The 21,664-nt window shown below is 51.4% G+C and overlaps 1 protein-coding gene and 2 long non-coding RNA genes across 4 annotated transcripts in view; 1 reads left to right on the forward strand and 2 right to left on the reverse strand.

Moving 5' to 3' along the window:
* The window catches only part of LOC143644168 (uncharacterized), a 37,779-nt gene extending 35,940 nt beyond the window's left edge, over nucleotides 1-1,839 (reverse strand). For both annotated transcript variants that reach the window (XR_013156540.1, XR_013156539.1), the window contains exon 1: nucleotides 1,669-1,839. This is a non-coding gene — a long non-coding RNA (uncharacterized LOC143644168). The remainder of the gene's footprint in view (nucleotides 1-1,668) is intronic.
* Nucleotides 1-21,664, reverse strand: part of LOC143644167 (uncharacterized) — a 117,514-nt gene that overhangs the window by 92,381 nt on the left and 3,469 nt on the right. The window lies entirely within an intron of this gene.
* On the forward strand, nucleotides 7,285-20,167 carry SCN2B (sodium voltage-gated channel beta subunit 2). Its single transcript, XM_077112776.1, has 4 exons — nucleotides 7,285-7,556; nucleotides 14,896-15,062; nucleotides 15,322-15,532; nucleotides 16,227-20,167. The coding sequence occupies exons 1-4, from the start codon at nucleotides 7,487-7,489 to the stop codon at nucleotides 16,424-16,426; spliced, it is 648 nt and encodes a 215-aa protein (XP_076968891.1). The 5' UTR covers nucleotides 7,285-7,486; the 3' UTR covers nucleotides 16,427-20,167.

The raw sequence follows: 21,664 nt of genomic DNA on the forward strand, positions 1-21,664 counted from the left end.
AGGAGGAGGAAGAGGAAGCCCACCTTTCCCTACTCTCCCACACACCTTCCTTCTATATGCAGGCATGGGCTTGCGGTTGAAGGTGGAAATCCACAACTGTCAAATAGTAATTTTGCCCCAAACCAAAATCAGCCCTGTAGGGAACCATGCAAAAGACTAGCTTGCTTCTTCATACTCTTCTCCAAGAGGTGGCTGCTATTAAATCCAGGGACATGAAGGCATGTGGTACAGAGAATGAGCATCAAAGTCAAACATATCTGGGTTCAAATCCTGGTTCTGCCTTTTACTCTTCAATATTGGAAAGTTTATAAATTCTTTGAGGCTGTTCTCCCTATATATAAAATGGAGATTCATAGGATTTTTTTGTGTGTGTGAGGATTTGATCTGAACCCTTCGTCTCCTTCAAATGTGTTTTCGCCTTTTGGGGTTATCTTTCTGGCTCTTGCCACTCAGCTATTGGTCCTTTTAACTTCTCTCTGTGCGAACCAGTCTGCACGGTTACATCTGAAGACATATTTAAGCAGTGTGGGTGACATCCTCTGGTGTATTAGTTAGGGTTCTCTAGAGAAACAGAATCAACAGGGAACACTTGCAAATATAAAATTTATGAAAGTGTCTCACGTGACCGTAGGAATGCAGAGTCCAAAATCCACAGGGCAGGCTGCGAAGCTGATGACTCCAATGGATGGCCTGGATGAACTCCACAGGAGAGGCTCACCAGCCAAAGCAGGAATGGAACCTGTCTCCTCTGAGTCCTCCTTAAAAGGCTTCCCATGATTGGATTTAGCATCACTAATTGCAGAAGACACTCCCCTTTGGCTGATTACAAATGGAATCAGCTGTGGATGTAGCTGACATGATCATGACCTAATCCTATGAAATGTCCTCATTGCAACAGACAGGCCAGCGCTTGCCCAATCAGATGAACAGGTACCACAACTTGGCCAAGTTGACACCTGTCCCTAACCATGACATCTGGTGATATAGTCCCCATCTTGGGCTGGTTTTTACACCTACAGGTAGGAAGTCCAAAATATCAAAGAGAGAGTTAGGAAGCTGAGTTTAGGCCAGAACTTTGCATAGCTCCAAAGGGCAAGAAAGCTGTTGGAGACTGAGCAAGCCGGATTGCCTTGTAGTTGATCCTTTTGCAAGCAGTTTCGTTACTTGAATTTGTGGTATTTTAAGTCCCTAGAACACCAGATGCTCCCAAGTTTGGAGGCTTCCAGAAGCACGCAGGCCTTTGCCAACAGAAGGGGATGGGGCTACCCATGACTAATAATGGAGAATTGAGAGGCTTTAGTGTTTAACTATTGGAAATGAGCACAGTTCAGCCTGTTCACTAGGGATCAGGGGAAGTTTTGTCTCCTATAGAAGGCTGCAGCCTTCTGTCAGCCCTTCAGTTTTGTTCTTCATTGCTGCCTAATCCGTTTTTTCCCCCTTTTGTCTGGTCACCATGTTATATGTCTACACTAACAGTTTTCTTTGATAAGAAATGAGATATATGTTCCTTTTGTTTAGCACCTCCAGCTTTTTTTGTGTGTGGGGGAGGAGGGGGTTTGAATGAACACAGTTACTTAGAGCTGGAGAGCTTTAGGTTGTAAGTTCTATCCCAGCATGGACCAGTTACCCTCTTACTAAGAACAAGCAATGTTTCTCAGGACCACTGACCTTATGACCCGGCCATCTGGTTTGCAGTTGTGGTCTGGTCTTCTTGCTACAAGGCAGATCAGGCAATCCATGACCACTTCTGTAAAACCCAACTCTCAAAACATCTCTTCATCATCAGAAAATAAGGAAACTAGGAGTCCTCTCAGAAAGCTATAATCTCTTTTTATCTCATGGATGATGAGAGCAATACTAATTTACCTGTTCTAGAACTTTCAAACTGTCTGAACTCTGTATTCTATGTCCATGGCCTTCTGTGTTGTGGTGCTGTCTTATCTGCTCGTCCATACTTCTCATTTCTTCAAGACAGGCACCCTCAGCTCCATCTATCTGTGTCCTTCTTGTCTCTGCACCTTTGCTCTTGGTCTTCCCTGCCTGGAATGCCCTTCCCCTCCTTGCCTGCCCAACTTAACATTCCTTCAAGGCCCTACCTGGGTCCAGCCTAGGAGATCTCCTGTATCTCATATTTTCCTGGTCAAATTTTATCTTCTGTCCTCTGAGGATTTATTGCTCTCAGTGATCCTAAGCTCTTAGAGATACTGATTTTCTGTGACAATTACAGCATCTGACCTAGCATGGGACTCAGAGGAGATGTATATAACAATTCCTTTTGGCATAGAATTTCTAGGGAGTAGAGAGGCTAAGCATGTAGAGTTGCTGCTGGACCTGACTCCTGGACTCAGCTTTACCGTTTGGTTGGCCATGATCAGGCTGATGGAATGTCTGCCCTTTTCCCAGATGTGAAATAGACATTCGTTCATTCTCATCTGCTCAGCACCAGTGGAGGTCCAGCACAGATGTATTCAGGATAATAAGACACAATTCCTGTCTTAAAAGAACGGCAGGAATTAGTTAGGGAGGTAAGGCATGTAAACAAATAATAACAGTAGTCTGTGACTCCTATTAACACAGGGGCCCGAGCAATACCTGAAGTACTTTCTCCCCCATAGCCCTTGTAGTGGAATTGCATTTAGCACCTGAAGTGGGAGTTTATACATTTGTCTCCCTCTCTAGAATGTGAGCTCTCTAAGGGCCTGCTGTCTTACTCTTCTATGGCTCCTTAGGTTTTAGCCCAATGCCTGGGACATAGGGGACATTATGTTTATTGAATGAGGGAATTGATATATGAATGACTGGATGTACCCAGTGTCAGAGGAGCACAGAGAGAAGAGGCATTTAGAAGATGAGCGGAGGTGACTTTGGAGCAGAGTTTGAAGAAAGACTAGGAGTTTGCTTTGCAAATGCAAAGGCACAAAAGCAGTCTCAGAACAGCTTTAGAAAGGGCCACAGGATAGAATGTGAAATGAATCCCTATTATGCTATTCATAAACAGACTGCTGTTGGCTCTGCAGACCACCCGAGGCCACATTTCTTCCTAGGCTGTTCCTGCTTACCATTCCCCCCACATTCCCCCCTGGCTGCTCACTGCCCGTTACTCAAGGCCTGTAAACCTTTCAATATTGGTTGTACGTAGCGCTGCTCAAACTTTAATGTGCTCAAGAATCACCTGGGGGAGGGTGCACGGTGGTTCAGTGGTAGAATGCTCGCCTTCCGTGCGAGAGACTCAGGTTCAATTCCTGGACTATGCACCCCTGCCCCGCCCCCCGGAAGTGATCTTGCTAAACTTCTGGGGTCTGGAATGGACCCTGCAATTCTGCATTTCCAACAAGCTCCTTGCTGATGGTGCTGATGAGGCAGGACTGGGCTCACACTTTGAGAAGTGAGGTTCTAAGGCAAACGTACTTAGGAAGCTTCTCTGCAACTTCAACCTGGCATTCCAAAGGCAAAAACAAAGTACAGCTAGAGGTAAAAACCTAAAATCGTGGAATTGTAACCCATACCAAACTCTGAAATCTGTTCTACAACTAAGTGTTGCACTGTGCTTCGAAATTTGCTGCTTTTTTGTATATGTTATTTTTCACAAAAAGAGGGAAAAAAGTCGATGGTGATGATAAAAGATATGTATTCCTTTTAGCATCCAATGTTTTGGAGTAGCTAGAAGGAAAAGTCTGAGAGGGTGGTATGGTGGCCCATGACAAACTTGGAGCTGTCCTGTAACTACTTGTTGAAGAGTGCTTTGAAAACTATTGCTTTTTTCTTTCTGTGCTTTGTATATATATTATCCAATAAAAAAAGTTAAAAAGTTCACGCCCCCCCCCCCCCCCCCCCCCCGCAAAGTAACAATCTTTGTATTATTTGTGACGCTGCTTCTAGCAGGGTAGGGAATTGAGTGTTGTCTAGTAAAATCTTCAGTGATAAATGACTCTGGGCAGAAATGCCAAAACCACAGGGCTTCACTCCCCAAATAGCCCATCTTTGATACTGCTGTCTTCATTCTGTATAACAGTCTTTTGAGTGTTTGCTTCCTTTACTGGCTCCTAGGGAAGACTTTTTCTTTTGCAGCAAATGAGAGCTGTAGCCCCCAGGGGGCTGTGGGGAGTGCAGGGGTGGCTCTCCCCTGCCCAGCTGTGCCCAGGGTATGTTGCTCTGGTCTGGCCCCTTCTGACCTTTGGTCCTGGGGGCCTGAGTTGGACAAAGGTAGTTTTGTTAGGAATCTGTTTTTCATAGCCAATTTCTGAACAGAAGCAGATTTTATGAGTCATTTCATGCCTCAGATGCCTCCAAAATAGAAAAACAAAAGCATCTGGACCCAGAATGGGAACAAGTGAGAGGAGAAAGCAGCTTCTTTCAGTTTCTGGGCTTTGCAGATACCCTCGGCTGCATTAAGAAAAAGGAGGAGGCCGGCCATGTCAAACCAAAAATCTCCGGCACCAGGGCTGACACGTGCCTGCGGAAGTAAGGGTGGACGCGCTGCTGACGGGACCAGATAGGGACTGGCTGGAGCGGGAGTCGAGGCCCGCGGTGGTACCATTCTGTCCCTCATGGCCACCTGTGAGTGGGCAGCTGAGCCCGTGGGGGAGGAGGCCTCAGAGCTCCAGGGGTGATGGGGACGGACCTGGTCCGCTGCACTGGAGGCCACTTTTCTCCCCAGGCTGCTGGCCCCTCCTCTCTTTCCAGATTTCCTGTGGATGGGCTGCACCCTAGGGATGTGGCAAAGGCACTTTGAGGCCAGAGCCAGCGCATCACGCGGGCCTGGATGACCACCTCTGGTGTGGTGGAGAACCACGGAGGTCATTTCGGCCACCCCTCTGCCTTCAGACAGCTCGGCCTCTAAGTTTTGGCCCCCGGCTGCTCCCTCCAGCCTTGGAGTCTTCGTGAGGTGGCCAGAGGTTGCTTCCAGGGTCACTGCCTTCACGATGCCTACTTCCCCTCATTCCCTTTCTGAATTCACCGTTTCACCCCGGTGTGCCCCCATGCCTTCGTTATTCCTCACTTGTTTGTTGAGTGCTACCCGAGCCAGGTACTGTGCGGGACTCCGGTTTCCAGACGCTGCCCCTTAGTACCTTCTTCTGTGGTCCAGAGGCTCCTTGCTTCATCTATAGTCCTAGTCTTCCCTTCCCTGGGCCTTTCTAAATAACAGGAGGGTAGTTCCCTTGTTCCCTCCCCTTGGTGATAAGTGATGGTAATGGAAATACCATGATAGTTATATGGGAAATACCCCTACGGTTTTAGGAACCACACAGACCCCAGCTTGAATCCTAACTTGGCTCTGCAGTTAACTGTATAAACCTGGCTGGGTGAAGGCCTCCCAGTCATTTCCTCATTTGCAGTTAAAAAGAAGAAGAAGGGGGGGGGGAGGGAGGGAGAGAGAGAGGGAGAGAACAAAAGAAAGGAAGGAAGAAAGCCTCAAGCTCAGGGTTGTTAAAATTAAATGGGATATCACATATGAAGCAGTTGGCACAGAGCTAATGTTCAAAAATACTAGTTGCCCTCACTTTGGTGCATAAATGGTCCACGACAAGTGCAAGGAATTGCTGCGTGAGAACCTATGTTCTATTGAAACAGGGGTCACCTTTCCTGCCCAGGACCACCCCTTGATCCTCCATTCTGGGTTCTTCCTCTGGTGACACTGAAGCCTATTTTTTCTTCTTAAGAAAAAATGTGAAAGCATACAAAAAAGAAGAGAGAACTGACCTTTGCACATTGCTAGTGGGTTCAGTCACTATGGAAAACAGTTTGGTGGTTCCTCAGAAAGTTAAACACGGACTTAGCATGTGACCAAGTAATCCTACTTCTAGGCTAGTGCTCAAAGAATCGAAAGCAGGGACTCAGATATTTGCACTCCAGTGTTCATAGCGGCATCATTCACAGTGGCTAACTCAGTGTCCCCCAACAGATGAGTGGATAAACAAACTGTGGTACATGTATACAATGGAATATTACTCAGCCATAAAAAGGAATGATACAACATGGATGAACCTTGAAAAAGTTATGCTGAGGGAAATAAGCCAGACACAAAATGACAACTATTGTATGAGTCCATTTACAGGAAAGATCTAGAATAGGCACATTCATAGACACAAAGTAGATTAGTGGTTACCAAGGGCTGGTGGGGAGAGGGAAAGTGGGGTTATTGCTAATTGGGTACCGAGTTTCTCTTTGGGGTGATCAGAAAGTTTTGGTAATGGATGGTGATGGGTGGTGGTGATAGGCACACAGCACTGTAAATGCCACTGAATTGTACACTTAAAAATGGTTAAAAGAGCAAATGTTTATGCAGTATATATATGGTATCTCAATAAAATTTTAAAAAGAAGACAGAACTGTATAATGAACCCCCTTCAACCATCAACAGTGGCCAGTCTTGTGCCATGCCACTACTCCCCCATCCCCACTTTTTTCCTATTTTAAAGACAATGGCAGTCATCATCCTGTTTCAGCTTTAAACACGTGACTGTCTGTCCTGAACAGATGAAGAGGTGACAGAGCGTAACCACAACATTCCCACCACTCCAACTTCCCATAATTAAGAATTATTCATTACTATAATTGAATCAATTTTATTTGATCCATATCAATTTGATTTGATATATCCACCTCTATTTTTCCCCCAATTGCCTCAAAAATATCTTTTTACTGTTGATTTGTTTGAATCAAGATCTTCAAAAGGTTCCCATAGTATTCGATTTAAGTTCTGCTAGGTACTTTGACATCAGCCTGCTTTGCCAAGTTCTCTTTCTCAGTGGAACTGCTAGCACGATGGGGAAGTCGTTACTTCCTGAAAGTCTCCCAGCCCACTTCCCTGAACCCTCTACAAATAAGACAAAAGCGATAAGCATCAACTTTTTTTTTTTTTACCTTTTTAGTGTGTGCGTGTTTTTATTCTATTTTTGCGTGTGTGTGTGTGCATGTGTTTTTTGGGGGTGGGGTGGGAACATGGTCTGGGAATGGAGCCCAGGTCTCCCGCACGAGAGGTGAACATTCTAACCACTGAACTACCCATCGCACCCCGTGTGCGTGTTTTTAAATGACAAAAAGTATTCCTTCCTTATGGTAGCTTGGAAAGGAAAGGATTCCTCTAAAAGTTTTCAAAACCCAACAGCCATCCAAGTGAAAAAGAAAGGCAAGATTTGTTTTAGTTCTTGCTTTAGATGCCAATAATTTCGGAGAACACCGCTCTGTTCAGAAAGATTTTTTACGCCCTCCCACCTGCTTTTTCAAATCCACTAACCACAAAATTTACTCCATCCCCCTTTTTTCCTCTCTCTTCCTTACACACTCCCCCTCTCTCTTTTTAGCAGCAACATACAAGCCGGCCATATTAGAGAGAAGGAAATAAAGCTTCCTTAATGTTGCATATGTCTTTGAAGTACATCCGTGCATTTTCTTTTTAGCATCTAACCATTCCTGCCTTGTAGCCCTCAGCCCCTCCAATCACCCTCTCCCATAGCCCATCCGACTAACATCTCAGTCTCTGAAAATGCACAGAGATGCCTGGCTACCTCGCCCTGCCTTCAGTCTCACGGGGCTCAGTCTCTTTTTCTCTTTGGGTAAGTTAGACTGCACATCTGCATGCTCCCGAGCGTCCAGAAGTGCAGCCCCAACTGGAGAGGATGGGGGCAGGGGACAGGAAAGAAGACATCCCAGAGCTTCCCTTCTGTGTCCTTGCGAAGGGAGGTGCCGGGAAGGGGGAAGATGTGGCTGGGCACTGCTTCTACTTGGCCATGAAAATGTTGGGTCAGGGCATCTAAGTATTGTTCAGAGTTGGGGGGAGGGGGGATAGAAATTGTCAAAGGAGGTGATTTTTCTTTGGATTTCTGTAGGAAGGGCTGGGGGCGAAGGGTAGATTGATCTGCAGAGTCTCTTCACAGATTTTTGTTTTTAAGCTGCTGCAAATATGGGGTCCTGGGAATTAGTCTGATGCCCTCTTAAGGAGCTTCCTTTGTGAACTGTAATCCTTGGAATCTGGTGGATTTGGGGCATTGGGAGAGAGTGTGAGTAGGGGCTAAGGGCAGAAAGTTGAGTCTGGGTCTGCCTTGGTGAAATCTGTGGCATTGGTTTGTTGGAATGTGTACGGGAGCAGGTGGGAAGAAGGCTTGTGGAGTCATTTCTGCCTTGGGAGGAGAGCCGCTGAAGCAGATACTGATGTAGAAGACCCCTCTGGCATGGGCCAGACAGACTGGAGGAGGGGTCAGAAGAAGGGATTCAGGAAAAAAAGAAAAAAGAAAAGGTGGAACCAGTGGACTGAGCGAGGTTGTATGTCTTTCAGGCCATGTTCCAGAACTGTGCAGCCTGGCCTTGGAGACTGGCCCTATGAAGGGGTCCCATTCATCGATTTCCTGGTGGGCAGGTGGGCTGGAAAGCTATTTGCAAGCCTGCTTTATGGGTCATTTCATTCCTGCTCTTAAACGTACTGGTGCTGCAACTGAGGGTCAAGTCCAAGTAGTGGTGGTGGTGGTGACGGTGGTGGATATTTCCCATCACAAAGTCAATCTCTCTCTCTCTGTCTCTCTCTCTGGCGTGCTGTGCTGGCTATTGAACAGGCCTGCTAAGCAGAAACAATGCAGAGCCCCTGGGAGCCTGTGTGATAAAGCCTATTGGCTTTGCTGAGACATTGGACATAGTAACCAACACAGCAGGAATGTGCGGGCAGTGGAAAGAGTATATGCCTTGGAATCAGATGTGGGGTTAAAGCCCCCTTTGTCATTTACCTAATGACAAAGGGCAAACCACTCAACCTATCTGAGCATCTCTCTGGGTAAACTATGGAGAAAACCTACTGCTAGATCTTTGTGAGCCTGGCACGTAGTAGGTGCTTCATAACAGCTAACCTTTAGGAGCCCTTTTCATGTTCCCAGGCACTGTGTATCTTGCTTAGTCCTCAGAGTACTCTTAAGAGATACCTGTTATTATTATCCTCATGTTAGAGATGAGGAAACAGCAGCATGGGTAAGTTAAATAATTTGCCCAATGAGGTCACAAGAATAGTATAAGGTGAGTTGAGATTCGAACCTGTTGCCCTCGGCACGTTCTCACGGCTGCTGAGCGCTACTGCCCTCCAATGTTCAGGAAAGGAAACTGCTATATTAACAGCAATTGATGAGTGAATCTCTGATGCAGGTAAAGAGAAGGGGAACTGGGTGGGTGGCCTGTGCATAAGGGATTGGGGTTGGAGGACAGGCAACTTCTTTGGGGAGTTCGGGATGGTTTCCTGTGGGAGGGAGGCAGCCTGGGAAAGCCACATCTAAGTGAAGAAAGGGGAGTGGGCTCGGGTGCCCAGACCAGAAGATGGAGAAGATTAGAGAGGGAGGAGGATTGGAGTCCGGGGGGAAGAGTTCAGAGTGTGAGGGCTGTAAGGTGGTGGTGGGGAGAAGCTCAAGTCTTTGCAAACCTGGGGGTGGGGAGTACGCGGGCTTGGGGACCTTGAACTTGACTGTCGCTGTAATGAGCCACCCCACCCTCCCAGCACCCCAATGCTGAGGGCTGAGGGGGCAAAGGAGCTCAGGTGGTTGTAGGAGCATCCGTTACCAGGATGGAGGCCGCCACAAGTGATGGGGCAGGAGATTGCAGAAGGCCTGGGCTCGTGGGGATGGTGCAGAGGTGGCAACCTGCTGTGCACCTGACAGAGGGTGGTGAGGAGAGCTTTTAGCTCGTCTAAGGGATTGGGCTTCTTGAATTTTTCTCAAGACCATGAAGGGGGCCTTGGCTCTGGGTCAGTGGCCTGGTTCCTGAAGTCTTGGTTATTTTGAGGGGAGCCTTAGAAACTGGAGTCTGGTCTGTACTTAAGCCCTCTGTGCATGTCTGCTGCCAGGGACAGAGTCCCGGACATGAGGGGAAAATGCTTTCGTTTTCTTCAACAGACTTTTATGATGTTCCCACCATGTGCCAGATGCTGGTCTGGGTGCCAGAGTGCCAAGATAAATAAGAAGCAGGGTCTCCTGAGGGAGGCGGGCACATAAATAATTACATCTGTGTGCTGTAATAACGGGCATACTAATGGCAGCTAACGTTTGTCGAGGCCTCACCCTGTGTGTCAGTGTCTGTTCTAGGCTTCATACATGTAATAAGTCATTTACTCCCCACTGCAATCCTGTGGGGTTGGTGCCTTTATTATCATTCCCATTTTACAGATGAGGAAACTGAGGTACGGGGAGGTTAACTATCTTGCTTAATGACCCCAGAGCCCTGGTCTTGCCACTAGGCCACTCCGCATCCGAGTCACATGGAAGAGGAGGGGGCAGGGATGCTGTCACTGAGGAGACACCTTATGAACTGAGAGTTGAAGGAGAAGTAGGAGGCCCCGGGTTGGCGAAGGTAAATGAGCTTCCCATGAGGAGAAACGCGTGCAGAGCGTGGGGGAGTGAGAGAAGGAGGTGTAGTCAGGAGAAGTACGAACAGCGAACAGTGGCGTCATCGGCCTGGAGGCCGTGTGGGGCAGTGGGTGTTTGCAGGACGTGAGTCTGGGACAGGCAGTTGCTCCCAGATGACAAAGGGTGTGGAACGCCGTGCCAAGAAACCTGGGCTTGATCCTGAAGGCAGCAACGACCAGTGGTGGTTTAGGGGTGAGGAGTGACCAGTTCAGCTCAATTTTTAAGATGGGGTGCTCTCGAGACTGCATGGTGGGTGGGTTGGGCGGGGAGGGGAGACCCTGGAGCTGGGGGGGGGGGGGGCGCTCCCAGTGGAGAGGCAATGCAGGTGAGGAGGGAGAGGCTGGATGGTGCACTCATGGGAGTGGCGGGGGCTGCCCCAGGACAAAATGTCCTCCAGAAGGTCAGGGGGACGAGTCCTCTGCTAAGATACTCTTTTCCCAACTAAGGAGAAAATAAAACCCACTTCAAAGGGTTGGAAAGAGGAGCGAAGAGAATCAGAGAATCGCCTTCCAGTCTCTGCAGGAGACAGTGCTTGGCCGGAGATGAGAAATTTGACCTGATCTGGGCCAAATGGGCCAGTTAGAACAGGGAGGGCCCTGGGCCTGGGGTGGGGGAGGGAGGGGATCTGCCTTGGGGGTGTGGGTGGTACTGGTGATGTTTTGGAACTAAGAGTAAAAGGCACATCCTGTCTGACTCCTATTGATAATCATTTCCTTTCTGCAAGTTGGCAATCAAGAAAGTCAGGTCACAGACCTGTTCCCTAACAGGTCAGCTGGGAAGGCTGGGGGCTCCCCTTGTATGGGCTTTTTCAAATAGGATGACTCCCCTCTGGCCAGGCTGCCTGGAGCTGGGCCTGCCCCTGCCACATAGATAGCAGGAGACCTGGCCCCTGGCAGACCCTGGTGTGACAGCCACCTCCCCACCCAACCTCTACCCCTCAACCCTCTGTCTGGAGCCGGGAGGCTTGGGTTCCAAGGTCAGCTTTGCCACTTGCTAGCTCTGAACTTGGCTCATTTAGTTGCTTTGTGTCTCATTTTCATCATCTGGAAAATGGGGGTGACAACAGGGTTGTTGTATTAAATGAGCTGATGTATACAAACGAGTTGAAAAACTGTGGCATACTTAAACTGTGCCTGGCGCATGGTAACACCTCATAAGGGTTTGCCGTCATTATGAAATCCTGGAGCAGCAGAGTTAATTGAGAGACCAGGATTTTGCTCCGAGCTCATCCTTGCTGAGCGATGGTTTCTTCATCTGTAAATGAGGCGCTAGACCTGGAGGAAGCCTCAGAGGCCCTTCGGGGATTCTGGTGTGGCCTCCCGCTGAAGGGGGAGTCAGAAAGCCCATGATTCTGGTTCTGGCTTGTCCCTAGTCTCTGAGCGTCCCTCTCAGGGCCTCACTTTCTGCACTGAGAAACCATGGGGCTAGATCTGCGATTCCAGAGGTCCCTCCGGGCCCTGGCGCCACCCTTGCTCCGATCTGTGGTCCGGGCGTGATGTTGGGCCTCTCTGCCCACTAGAGGGCGCCCGCGTTCTGCCTGGTGCTTCCTGCAGGGGCCGCACTGCGGGACGGGGGCGGGGAAAGCCCGCATTGCACCGCTGTCTGCCCCCCTCTTTGCCAAAGGCCCCTTGCTCCCCTCTGCACTGCCCTCCTACGTAGCAGAGTGCTGGCTCCTTCGTGATGGAGGGAAGACGGGAGTGGGGGTGGCACTGCTCGGTGGAGTTCAGGTGCTCGTCCTGAGTGCTGCCCGGGGCTGGGGAACGGCCAGGAATAGGTCCAAATCCACACGGTTTGCCAGGAGCCACTCACTTCCTGATGTCACTTTGAGGCTCCTTTTGGACCCCGAGGGTGGGGGTGGGAGGACTGACAGGGAAGGGGTTAGTGAATCAGGGTATTGCTGGGATATGGGGTGAGCTCAGGACAGGCCCCTGCCAGGCTCTTTTCCTGCAGATTTCCCTGCTTCTGCAGAGTGGGGGTGGCGGCGGTGTTTTCTGCACACTTCCTGCTTGCCTGGCGCGGCATTAGGTGCTTTCATAAAGGAGATGGAGTGCAGGAGACAGAGGCTTGCACTGGGCTCGCTCTTCCTGGAGCACCCACCAGGCTCCCCAGATGGTACCTTCCAAGGGGCACTTAAAGTCACAGCTGCTCTCCTTGGTCCTTTAGAGGGTTCTGCATGCATACTTATCCTTCCGTCTAGGGCTTGGCCATAACGTGCAGGACCAGCCAGTTCAGGGTACCTCCTGGTCTTAAGTCCTGCCTCCTTCCCCGGGTCAATCAACCCAGAAGATGGGCTGAGCTGATGGACGCCCGGGGCACGCTTTGATTTCCCTATTTCCAGGCTATGGTGAAGCAGCTTCTGGTGCTGGTGGGGTGGTGGTGGTGGTGATGGGAGTAGGGGCAGCTTTTGGCAACAAAACAATCAGAAATACAAGAGCCCTGCAGCGGGTGCCATCCCTACCTGCTCCCCTCCCTTGGCCTGGGCTGTTTGCCAGACTTGGGGGAGTCCCAGTGGGCAGGCTGAGGGGTCCGGTCAAGGAGCCCTCAGGCAGGGAGACTCCCCCCAGAAGTCCTTCCTTGAGGACACTTTAGGATAAGAACAGCTTCCGTTTTGCTGCGCACTTGTCTTATTGAATTATCTCAACCCTGGGAGGGCCCCTCATCCTCTGCATTTTACATAAGAGGAGACTGAGGCTCAGAGAAGTCAGGGGCTCGCCCACTCTCTTAGATGGAGCCCGAGTCTCTCTCAGGTCTCCCTGTCTTTGGTATTTCCATATCAGCAGCTACAGCTTTTCTGGGACTGGGCAAGAGCCCCCCTCCCTGCCTCCGCATCCCAGTCCTTCTCCCTTCTGGTCTTTCTCGACTCCTCAGCCAGAGGAGTTTCCAAAAACGCCAATTTGATCTTGTCCTTTCCCCACCCCTCTCCCCTCCAAGTCCTAACTCCATGCCCTGACCCCACAGGCCCTTCGCGACCTGGTCCGTCCCTTACTCTCTGACGTTGGGTCTCACCATCTTCCCCTTGATATCAGGCTCTGCTCGCCCCGCCCAGGACACGGGGAGCTCATGCGACACGGGGAGCTCGCGCCAGCCGCTGGGACATGGGCTTGTATCCTCCTGGGGCTGCCCTGCACCCCGAAGCCCCTCACACTTCAAAGGGCTTGCTCCCTCCTTTCATTCAGGGGCTGCCTAAAGAGGAGCCCGCCCTGACCACCTTATGTCAAAAGCACCCTTTACCTTGCTTTACTGCCTATGGCACTTGCCAAGTGTATTACCTAAAATCACATGTATGTATTTTTTATTTGTTGACGGCTGTCCATCTCACTAGAATGTAAGCTCTGGGTGGCAAGGATGCCACCTGTCCTGTCACAGCAATAAGCCCCAGGACTTAGACTAGTGCCGTGTACCTAGGAGGTGGTTTATCAGTACTTGGTGAATGAATGAATGAAAGAATGAATGCCTGAGTATTTTGCTGCACTGTTTACCTTCTACAAAGAAAACTAAAAAGGGGGCTTTTGGGGACCAGGTTTTGACAATATTGGCAGAGAAACTTAGAATCAGGACCAGGACGAGAGTGAGGAGAGGGAGCCGAGGAGGATGTAAAATTTTCAGGAGGCACTTGCACCATCCCGAGAATGGGCGCCACCTTTAATGTGCTGTCCTCGGCACCTCGCTGGCTCCACCTCAGTCCCAGCCCTGCTGAGAAGTTCTGAGTGGGACAGGCGTTTCTCAGCCCCAGCACCCAGGTCTGGTGCCCCTCACAGGATTCACAGAAGCCCACGGTTCCCGCCTTGCCACTCCGTCGGCCTCTGTCAGCTCTGTGCTGTGGAGTCTTCCGGACAGGATGTCTCTCCAAAGGGACCGACGGTCGGTCCTGGGGGTCGTGCCCCTTTTGCGGGGACCTCTCTCTCCACCCACTCTGGCCCCTGCTGTGTCCTGCCTGGGGAGGATGGCGGGCTGGGCTCGGTAGTCTGCCCCGCCCCAGCCCTGGGGTGTGGATTAAAAAGGCCTCTGAACTTCTATCAGTCCCCAAGGCTGTCTGGGGACTTCTCCCTTCTGGTCTTTCTTGACTCCTCTACTAGAGGAGCTTCCGGGGTGGAAATGGTAAGGAAGAAGGGGATACTGAGGCCCACCCAGTGCCGTGAAGCCCCTTGTCCAAGGTCTTCGGGTAGCAAGTGGCTGTGTCAGGACAGGTGCAGGATGGCCAGAGAGGGGGGCTGAGGGTGAGGCAGCCCTGCAGTGCTCCTGGGAAAGGCTTGGGGCCATTTGACTGTCCCTGGCTTGACAGATGATATGGTCTCTCTGCTCCTAATCTTGCTCTGCCCGCACTTTGCCCCCAGGGTCACATCTGGTGCCCCCGACGAGCTTTGGCCCTCCTCCCCCAGCCCAGTTTTGGCTCTGATGGGCCCACCTGCTGTCTGTGACTGCTCTGCCTCAGCCCCTCCATCTCCTCCGGGTACAGAAGGGTGGCCCCTTCCCTACCCCGCCAGCTCCCGCCCTCACCGGCTTGTGGCTTTGCCTGCAGTGCCACCAGGGCTCAGCATGGAAGTCACCGCACCCACCACCCTCAATGTCCTCAACGGCTCTGATGCCCGCCTGCCCTGCACCTTTAACTCCTGCTACACGGTGAACTACAAACTGTTCTCCCTGAACTGGACTTACCAGGAGTGCAGTAACTGCTCCGAGGAGCTGGTGAGTCCTGGGAGGCAGGGCTGCGGGTGGGGGCCAGGAGCCCCTGCCCTGGCCCAGGGCCTCGGAGCCCTCTGGGTGGGCTGTCTGCTCTGGGGGGCTTGGCAGAAGGTGTGCTGCCATACCTGGGTGGCCCTGGGGGGCGGGAGGAGGAGGTCGCATGGAGGGTGGGTGGGAGGAGGGAGCACGCCCTCCGTCCTGGTAGTCCCTGGCTGGTCCAGCTGCCCACGTGTCCTGCCTCCCTGCCCCGCCCCCCTCCCAGTTCCTCCAGTTCCGTATGAAGATCATTAACCTGAAGCTGGAGCGGTTTCGAGACCGGGTGGAGTTCTCAGGGAACCCCAGCAAGTACGATGTGTCAGTGACGCTGAAAAACGTGCAGCTCGAGGACGAGGGCACCTACAACTGCTACATCACCAACCCGCCTGATCGCCACCGCGGCCACGGGAGGATCTCCCTGCAGGTCCTCCTGGAAGGTGAGGCTGGGGGTGGGGGGCCAAGGCCATGGGGGAGCCAGGTGTGGGCCAGGGAGGGGGCTCGCCTTTCCCACCCACCTGCCCCCCAGCTTTCTTGGCTCAGGTTGCCCCTGGAGAAGGGGCTGCAGGGGCGGGAGCAACAGCCTGTGCTGAGTGGAAAGCGTCCATTTCATCCCCTCCAGCTCCTGAGAGCCGGGGAACACGCCTCCGGGAGGTCTTAGCATCACATCGCTCTTGATCACCGTCTTCTAATAGCAACTTTAATTTACTGGGCACGTGCCACATCTCAGGCACAGGGCTAAATGCTAGATATGCAACATCTAGTTTCGTCCCCTTAAGGACTCTGTGAGAGGGGTACTATTATACCCACTTAACAGATACGGAAACCGAGGCTTAAGAGAGAACCAGTAAATTATCCAAGTCCCTGCAATCAATCACTAGTAGTCGGGACTCAGACCTGGGTCTATTTGATCTTGCAGTCTAAGATCAAATGCAGCCTTTCCTGGGGGCTTTTAGCACCCTGGGGGTTTTTATTTTATTTTATTTTGGATGGAGAGATTAGAGGCCAGAGTCCTGGGTTGATCTTGTGTGGCTTTCCATGGTCACCCACCCAGGAGCACCCACCCATTGTGTGGGGCACGGCTGCCCCTCCCGGCCCTCGTGCTCAGCAACTCCGTTTCCTTTCCCTCTGCAGAGCCCCCCGAGAGGGATTCCACCGTGGCGGTGATTGTGGGTGCCTCGGTGGGGGGCTTCCTGGCTGTGGTCATTTTGGTGCTGATGGTCGTCAAGTGTGTGAGGAGGAAAAAGGAGCAGAAACTGAGCACTGAGGACCTGAAGGCCGAGGAGGATGGCAAGACGGACGGCGAGGGCAACGCGGACGACGGCACCAAGTAACCGGCGGTGGCCCCGCGCTGCAGCCCCCACCCCGTGTCCCGTCCCCTCCCATTCTCTGCCCTGTACAGTGTGGCCCTGCCTGCCCTCTCTTGGTGTGCGTCTCTTGAACCGGGGCCCCAGTGCCGACTTGGGGCCGCCCGAACGTCTTGTCCCCGGCCCTGCACCGAGAGTGACCCACCTCTCTTTCAGCTTAGAAACCTGCCATGGAGTGTGGGGTGTGTGGGCCCGAGAGGAGGATAGGCTCCAACCTGCAGCCCTCCCCACCCCCCAGAGGAGGCAGGAGCATGCGTGAGGGTCTCAAGAGGGAAGGGGGAAGGGTGGACAGTGGTGGAGGACGAGGTCAGCCTGCCTGGAGCTTGGACTCGTCTGGACGTGGCTTCAATGGGACCTGGTGTGGGGCTTTCCTGTGCCAGAGCTGCCTCCAGAAGGCCTGGGTGTGGCGTCTCTGTGCTTTTGTGGGTGCTCCCAGCACAGAGCAGCCCCAGCACGCTGGGGGTGGTGATGGGTTCCTATAGTGGGGCTAGGGGGTGGGGAGGCATGTTAAAGGAATTACTATGCATTGTTGAAGGAAAGCTGGAGACCAGCTTTGGGGCAGGGAGTCTGCTCTGACCCTCTTCTCCATTGAAGCCTCTTGGTTTTCTGCTGACCACTAATCCCTTGGGCGTTTTGGTGAGCCTGGTCTAGGAAGAGCTGGTGAGCTGGGCCATGGGTGGATTTTGCTGTTCTAGGTGGAGCTCATTTCTTCCATAGGTTCCTACCAACAGGAGACCAAACTCAAAGCCAGCTGAGGGAGTGAGAGGGTGGAGGCTCCCTTGTAGAAGGGAATTTGCTTCCAACTGCCCAAGAGGCAGTCCCCACCAGTCCCGGCCAGACACAGCCAAGGGGCAGAAACAAGGAGGGGAGAGACCCACGGGCAGGGATGTTGGTAAGCCCAGCTGGGGAAGCTGCATCCAGGGGTCCATTTCAGACTTTCCTAGTTGCCCTCAGTGCAGTTTGCATCTGGCTTTTGGTTTAAGACCAGGGAAGGGAAGAGTGAGGGTAGGTTGTGGAGCCACTTAGATCCTGGGGCCATGTCACACTTGGAGCCATGCCTTACCCTCCCATCTCAACACTTTGCTTTGTGGAGAAGAAAGTAGGGCATGCAAGGAGCCAACTTTCACTGCCATTTACCCACATTAAAAGGGAGCTGGTTAAGCCTAGAGCGGGGGAGAGAAACGGAGACAGACAGGGAAAGTGCTGACTCAGAGAACACTACCTTGGAAGAACCCAAATATAAACTAGCCAAGTCACTCATGTTGTTATAGACAGGGAAACTGAGGCTCAAAAGAACTGAGACCAAGGATCCTGCCATCTTCTCCACTGCTTCCTCAGTCTCCAGTGTGACTCAACAGAGCCATAGTTTTCCCGGTTGCAGGGGCCTCTCTGGGCTGGTAGATGGGGGAGGTGGGGTGAAGGAGGTATGCTCATCCAGCTCTGCTCCTCTCCTGGGTGCCCAGCTCCTCCAGTCTTAAGGATTGAGGCGTGGAGGAGGGTGGGTGTGATGGAGTGAGAGGGCAGAGCTGCTGGCAATGCCCTATTCCCCCTCCCAAGCTGACCCTCCTCAGCACTTAACAGCCTTCTCCTGGAAGCTCAGCCCCCACTCCTGGCTCAAGGGTTTAGTGCCCAGGGCAGAGAGTGAGGTTGCAGGAAGGGGTAGAGACAGGACTGTGACAGTCTCAGGGACCAATCCCTGCCTCTGCCCCTCAGATGGTCAGTTTGGGGAGGGAGTGTTAGCGCATGGGAGATTCAGTTTAATTCACTTCAACTCAACAACCATTTATTGAGCATTTGCTATGTGCCAGGCACCGCACTGGGTGCTGGGGATGCACACAAAGCCATAACAGAGTTGGGGATTGCCAGGTCCACACTGGGGGGACCAAGGTTAATTTTTTGGTGCACCTAATTCCATCTCTGCAGCTACTGCTTCTGGGGCTGGAGTAGTGAAGAAGGGAGGGATTCTGGAATCTGGGCCCTGGGAAGGGAGGAAAGGGAGGAAAGAGGGAAGATAAAACAAGGAAGGAGAGTGCAGAGACCAGGCTGAGTGGGCAGAGAGTATGGGATGGACAAGGAGCCTGACAGCTCCTGGGCGAGGTGAGCCCAGCCCATCTGGAAATTTTGAACTCATCGGCTGAGTACCAACTGCCAATCAACACACTGCCAATGGGGTGGGCTAAGCCACCAGGCTGCTCAGAGCAGATGGAAGCTGCTTATCTTTGGAGCCAACCAGCTGAGAGGAGAGAGGTGGGTGGTGGGCACCTCAGGCCAGCTGAGACCAGTGTTGCATCCACTTCTGCAGCTTGCAAGATTTCATCTTTTGGCAACCCCTTAAGTGCCCTCCTCTCCTAGGATGAATGAGGATCTGCACTAGTGTTTGGAACTTCCCTTTTCCCAGGATTTGTAACATTAGGGGAATTATTTGCAAGACTCCCTAGGTTCATTCTAAGTAGTCCCAACTCTTCATACAGAGGCCCGACTTCTGGGCTCTGTCCCATCCCTGGAGATGGGTCAGGAACCACCTTTGCCCCAGGTACCTGTTCATATGCACTTTCTTCTCATGCCTCTTAGAATCTCCCCCAGAGGTCTCACAGAGCTGCCTCCCCCCAGGTCTGTGAGGTTGAGGGCAAGTAGGGCCTTCTGCGAGAAGAGGTGGGAAACTGGTGAGATGTTACCACAGCAGCCATTTCTCTACCCTGCTTTCCGGCGTATGCCAGCAAGCTGTTCCTCTTCTTGCACTGTGGGGTTCGAGTCCTGTTTCTGGCTGCATGTCCCCCCCCCCCCCCCGCACTCTGCCAGGTTCCATCTGCTGCCTTTCTTCACCACCCCGCCCCTCCTGCTCTCTCAGAAAACCCTCTCTGTCTTTTCCTCCTAATTAAGGGTCACTGTAAAAAGAGATGGGCTGGCCAACCATGGGATTTAGCTTATAAGAACAAAGCACAATTTTTCAGGACTGAAATGCCTTGAGGTGCCTTGGAACTGACTTTGGAAATAGCTATCTGCCCCTTAGCTATGGACTAATCCAAGTTATTCCCAATTTATAAAAAGGAAAGCTGATTGAATCCGTATTTCTCCCTATGAGTTTCCTTGGGGAGGCTGGGCTGGTAAATATTTACAAGGTCAGGTTAAGCAGATAGACAATTGAAAATATGGCCAGGTCCAAAGGGATAGTCCCAGGCCATGAGAATGGCTTGGCGCAGTTGGAACGGGTGATGAATCAAGACATTTTCCTTCCTAGCTGTATCTTGATGATAGACAGCCTGTGTCTTAAATATTTCTGCCTCTTGCTGATGTCTTCCTTTATTGAAGTTTGCTGATGCATTTGTACATATTCTATATAGAGACATAGATATATTATATATATATATATATAAATATAAATCATCTCACTATACCCACCCAAAAAGTTACATTTGGCAGGTGAGGGTAATCATTTTTCAGTGTTTTGAGTTGATTCACCAAAGGCAAATTCTGGAATGTCCTATTGCTCATTGTGCACTTGGAGAGGAAAACCCAACTACATGTGTACTTTCTAGGTTTTCTGTGCTATGTGGTAGTTGGAAAGGGCGGTGGGGAGAGAAACATAAATGGTCCTGTGTGACCTGACTGCTGTGATGTATCTGCTTGTTGGAGCAGACTGAGTTTCTTTTTGCAGTTTGTCTTATTGCTTGGATTTACTGGCTAAAATAAACAGACTGTGTCCCCTGAGCATCCCCCGAGTATGGCATGTTTTTTTTCAGGGGTGCAGAGTGGGATAGTTTGAGGCTCTGCCAGGACCATGAGAGGCACCCCTAGGGCTCCTTTCTTAGTGATCCTGTAGCACGGCCAGTTCTGCATTATCTCAGGACCTCCACGCCCTGCCCCTACCAAGGACTGGGTAGTCTTATTCTGTTCTCGCTGGCCGGTGTTTCATCTCTTTCCCCCTTTGCCTTCCTTGAATCCTGGAGGACTCTACCCACCCCAGGAAATACCCTGGGGACAGGGTGGCTGAACACCCACTTTTTGGAGGACTCTTGGCTAATTCTAGGATGAGGACAATGCTTTAAGCCCCTAAAACTAACTGTCAAGCTGATGTTGCCTATTACATCCATGGACAGAAGGGCTATGCTTCCTGATCCTTGTTTCTAACCTGCGTCTGGCTAGGCAGACATCCCTTTCGTCTGCTCTAGACTCAGGGGAAAGAGGTGACAGGTGGTCAGAGTGCGCCCTCAGGGAAATCACGGAGGAAGGTGGCTGGTGGCAAGAGCCAGGATACTCACTCACATCTATATCGTGCTGAATCAGCCCTAAGAACTTTAGGACAAAATCTAGCCCCCTGGCCTAAGGGCTGTACTCTTTCAGACTCACCCTGGTCTGTTTCTCTCTTGCTTCCTGTTTTTATGCCTCCCTTTGCATCTCTCTCTCTCCTACATACATGCATATATACCCCTGCCTAGGAGACTTGCCAGATAAGAAAAACCTCAACTTTCCCTACGGCAAGTAAATGCCTAAGTGGCTGGTTCCTACTTTTCTCTTGGTTTCTCTTTCATGTCCATCTGGTCTCTGGTGACCCAGAGATGCTTGCCAGTGGTCAGTAGCCTGACACAGTTTGGAACTTTCCAGGAAGATCCTGACATTGGCAGTCCTAATGCCTGCAGAGGTTACAGTTGCTAGCTGAGACAGAAGCCAGCATTAAATTGGCAGCATTAAACAAAGGCGACTGGTATTTAACCAAACCAAAGCTACCTTGGCTTCAGAGGATGTCAGTCCCTGGAACCCCTGAAGCCTTCCCAGCACGGAACGTCAGGGAGGGTGCTTCTCTACTTAACAGACAGGGAAACCGAGGTGGAGGATGTGGACTGAGCTGTAGAGGCTTGGGAAATCCCAGTTGGTCTCTACGGTGTAGAGACAGGATACAAGATACTCACCTAGGCCAGCAGCATCTTCCTCATTCTAGGGTTTTTCTCCCAGAACACTTTGGAGGACACAAGTTGGACCTGGCTTCCATGAGGCAGAACTTGGCTTGGGCATCTCCCCTAAATGGATGTGCTTGGGCCGGGTCGGGTAGTTTCAACTGTGGAGTGAGCTGCCTTGTGGCGGAAGGGCTAGCTTCCACCCTGGTGCTCAGAATCGATTGCTGGCTTCCTGCGCCCCTCAGCTGAGGTGGAGGTACCTCTACAAGAGCTGCTCCCTGCCCCCCATCTTCACTCCTCCTTCACTTCTGCC

Source organism: Tamandua tetradactyla, chromosome 8 (assembly GCF_023851605.1).
Source record: "Tamandua tetradactyla isolate mTamTet1 chromosome 8, mTamTet1.pri, whole genome shotgun sequence".
In the NCBI taxonomy this organism is placed as follows: Eukaryota; Metazoa; Chordata; class Mammalia; order Pilosa; family Myrmecophagidae; genus Tamandua; species Tamandua tetradactyla.

Excerpts from the sequence above, each read along its gene's own strand:
- SCN2B (XM_077112776.1), top strand. The coding sequence starts at position 7,487 with ATGCACAGAGATGCCTGGCTACCTCGCCCTGCCTTCAGTCTCACGGGG. Across the intron at positions 7,557-14,895 it reads CAGTCTCTTTTTCTCTTTGG|TGCCACCAGGGCTCAGCATG; the intron begins GTAAGTTAGACT and ends CTTTGCCTGCAG. Across the intron at positions 15,063-15,321 it reads GTAACTGCTCCGAGGAGCTG|TTCCTCCAGTTCCGTATGAA; the intron begins GTGAGTCCTGGG and ends CCCCCCTCCCAG.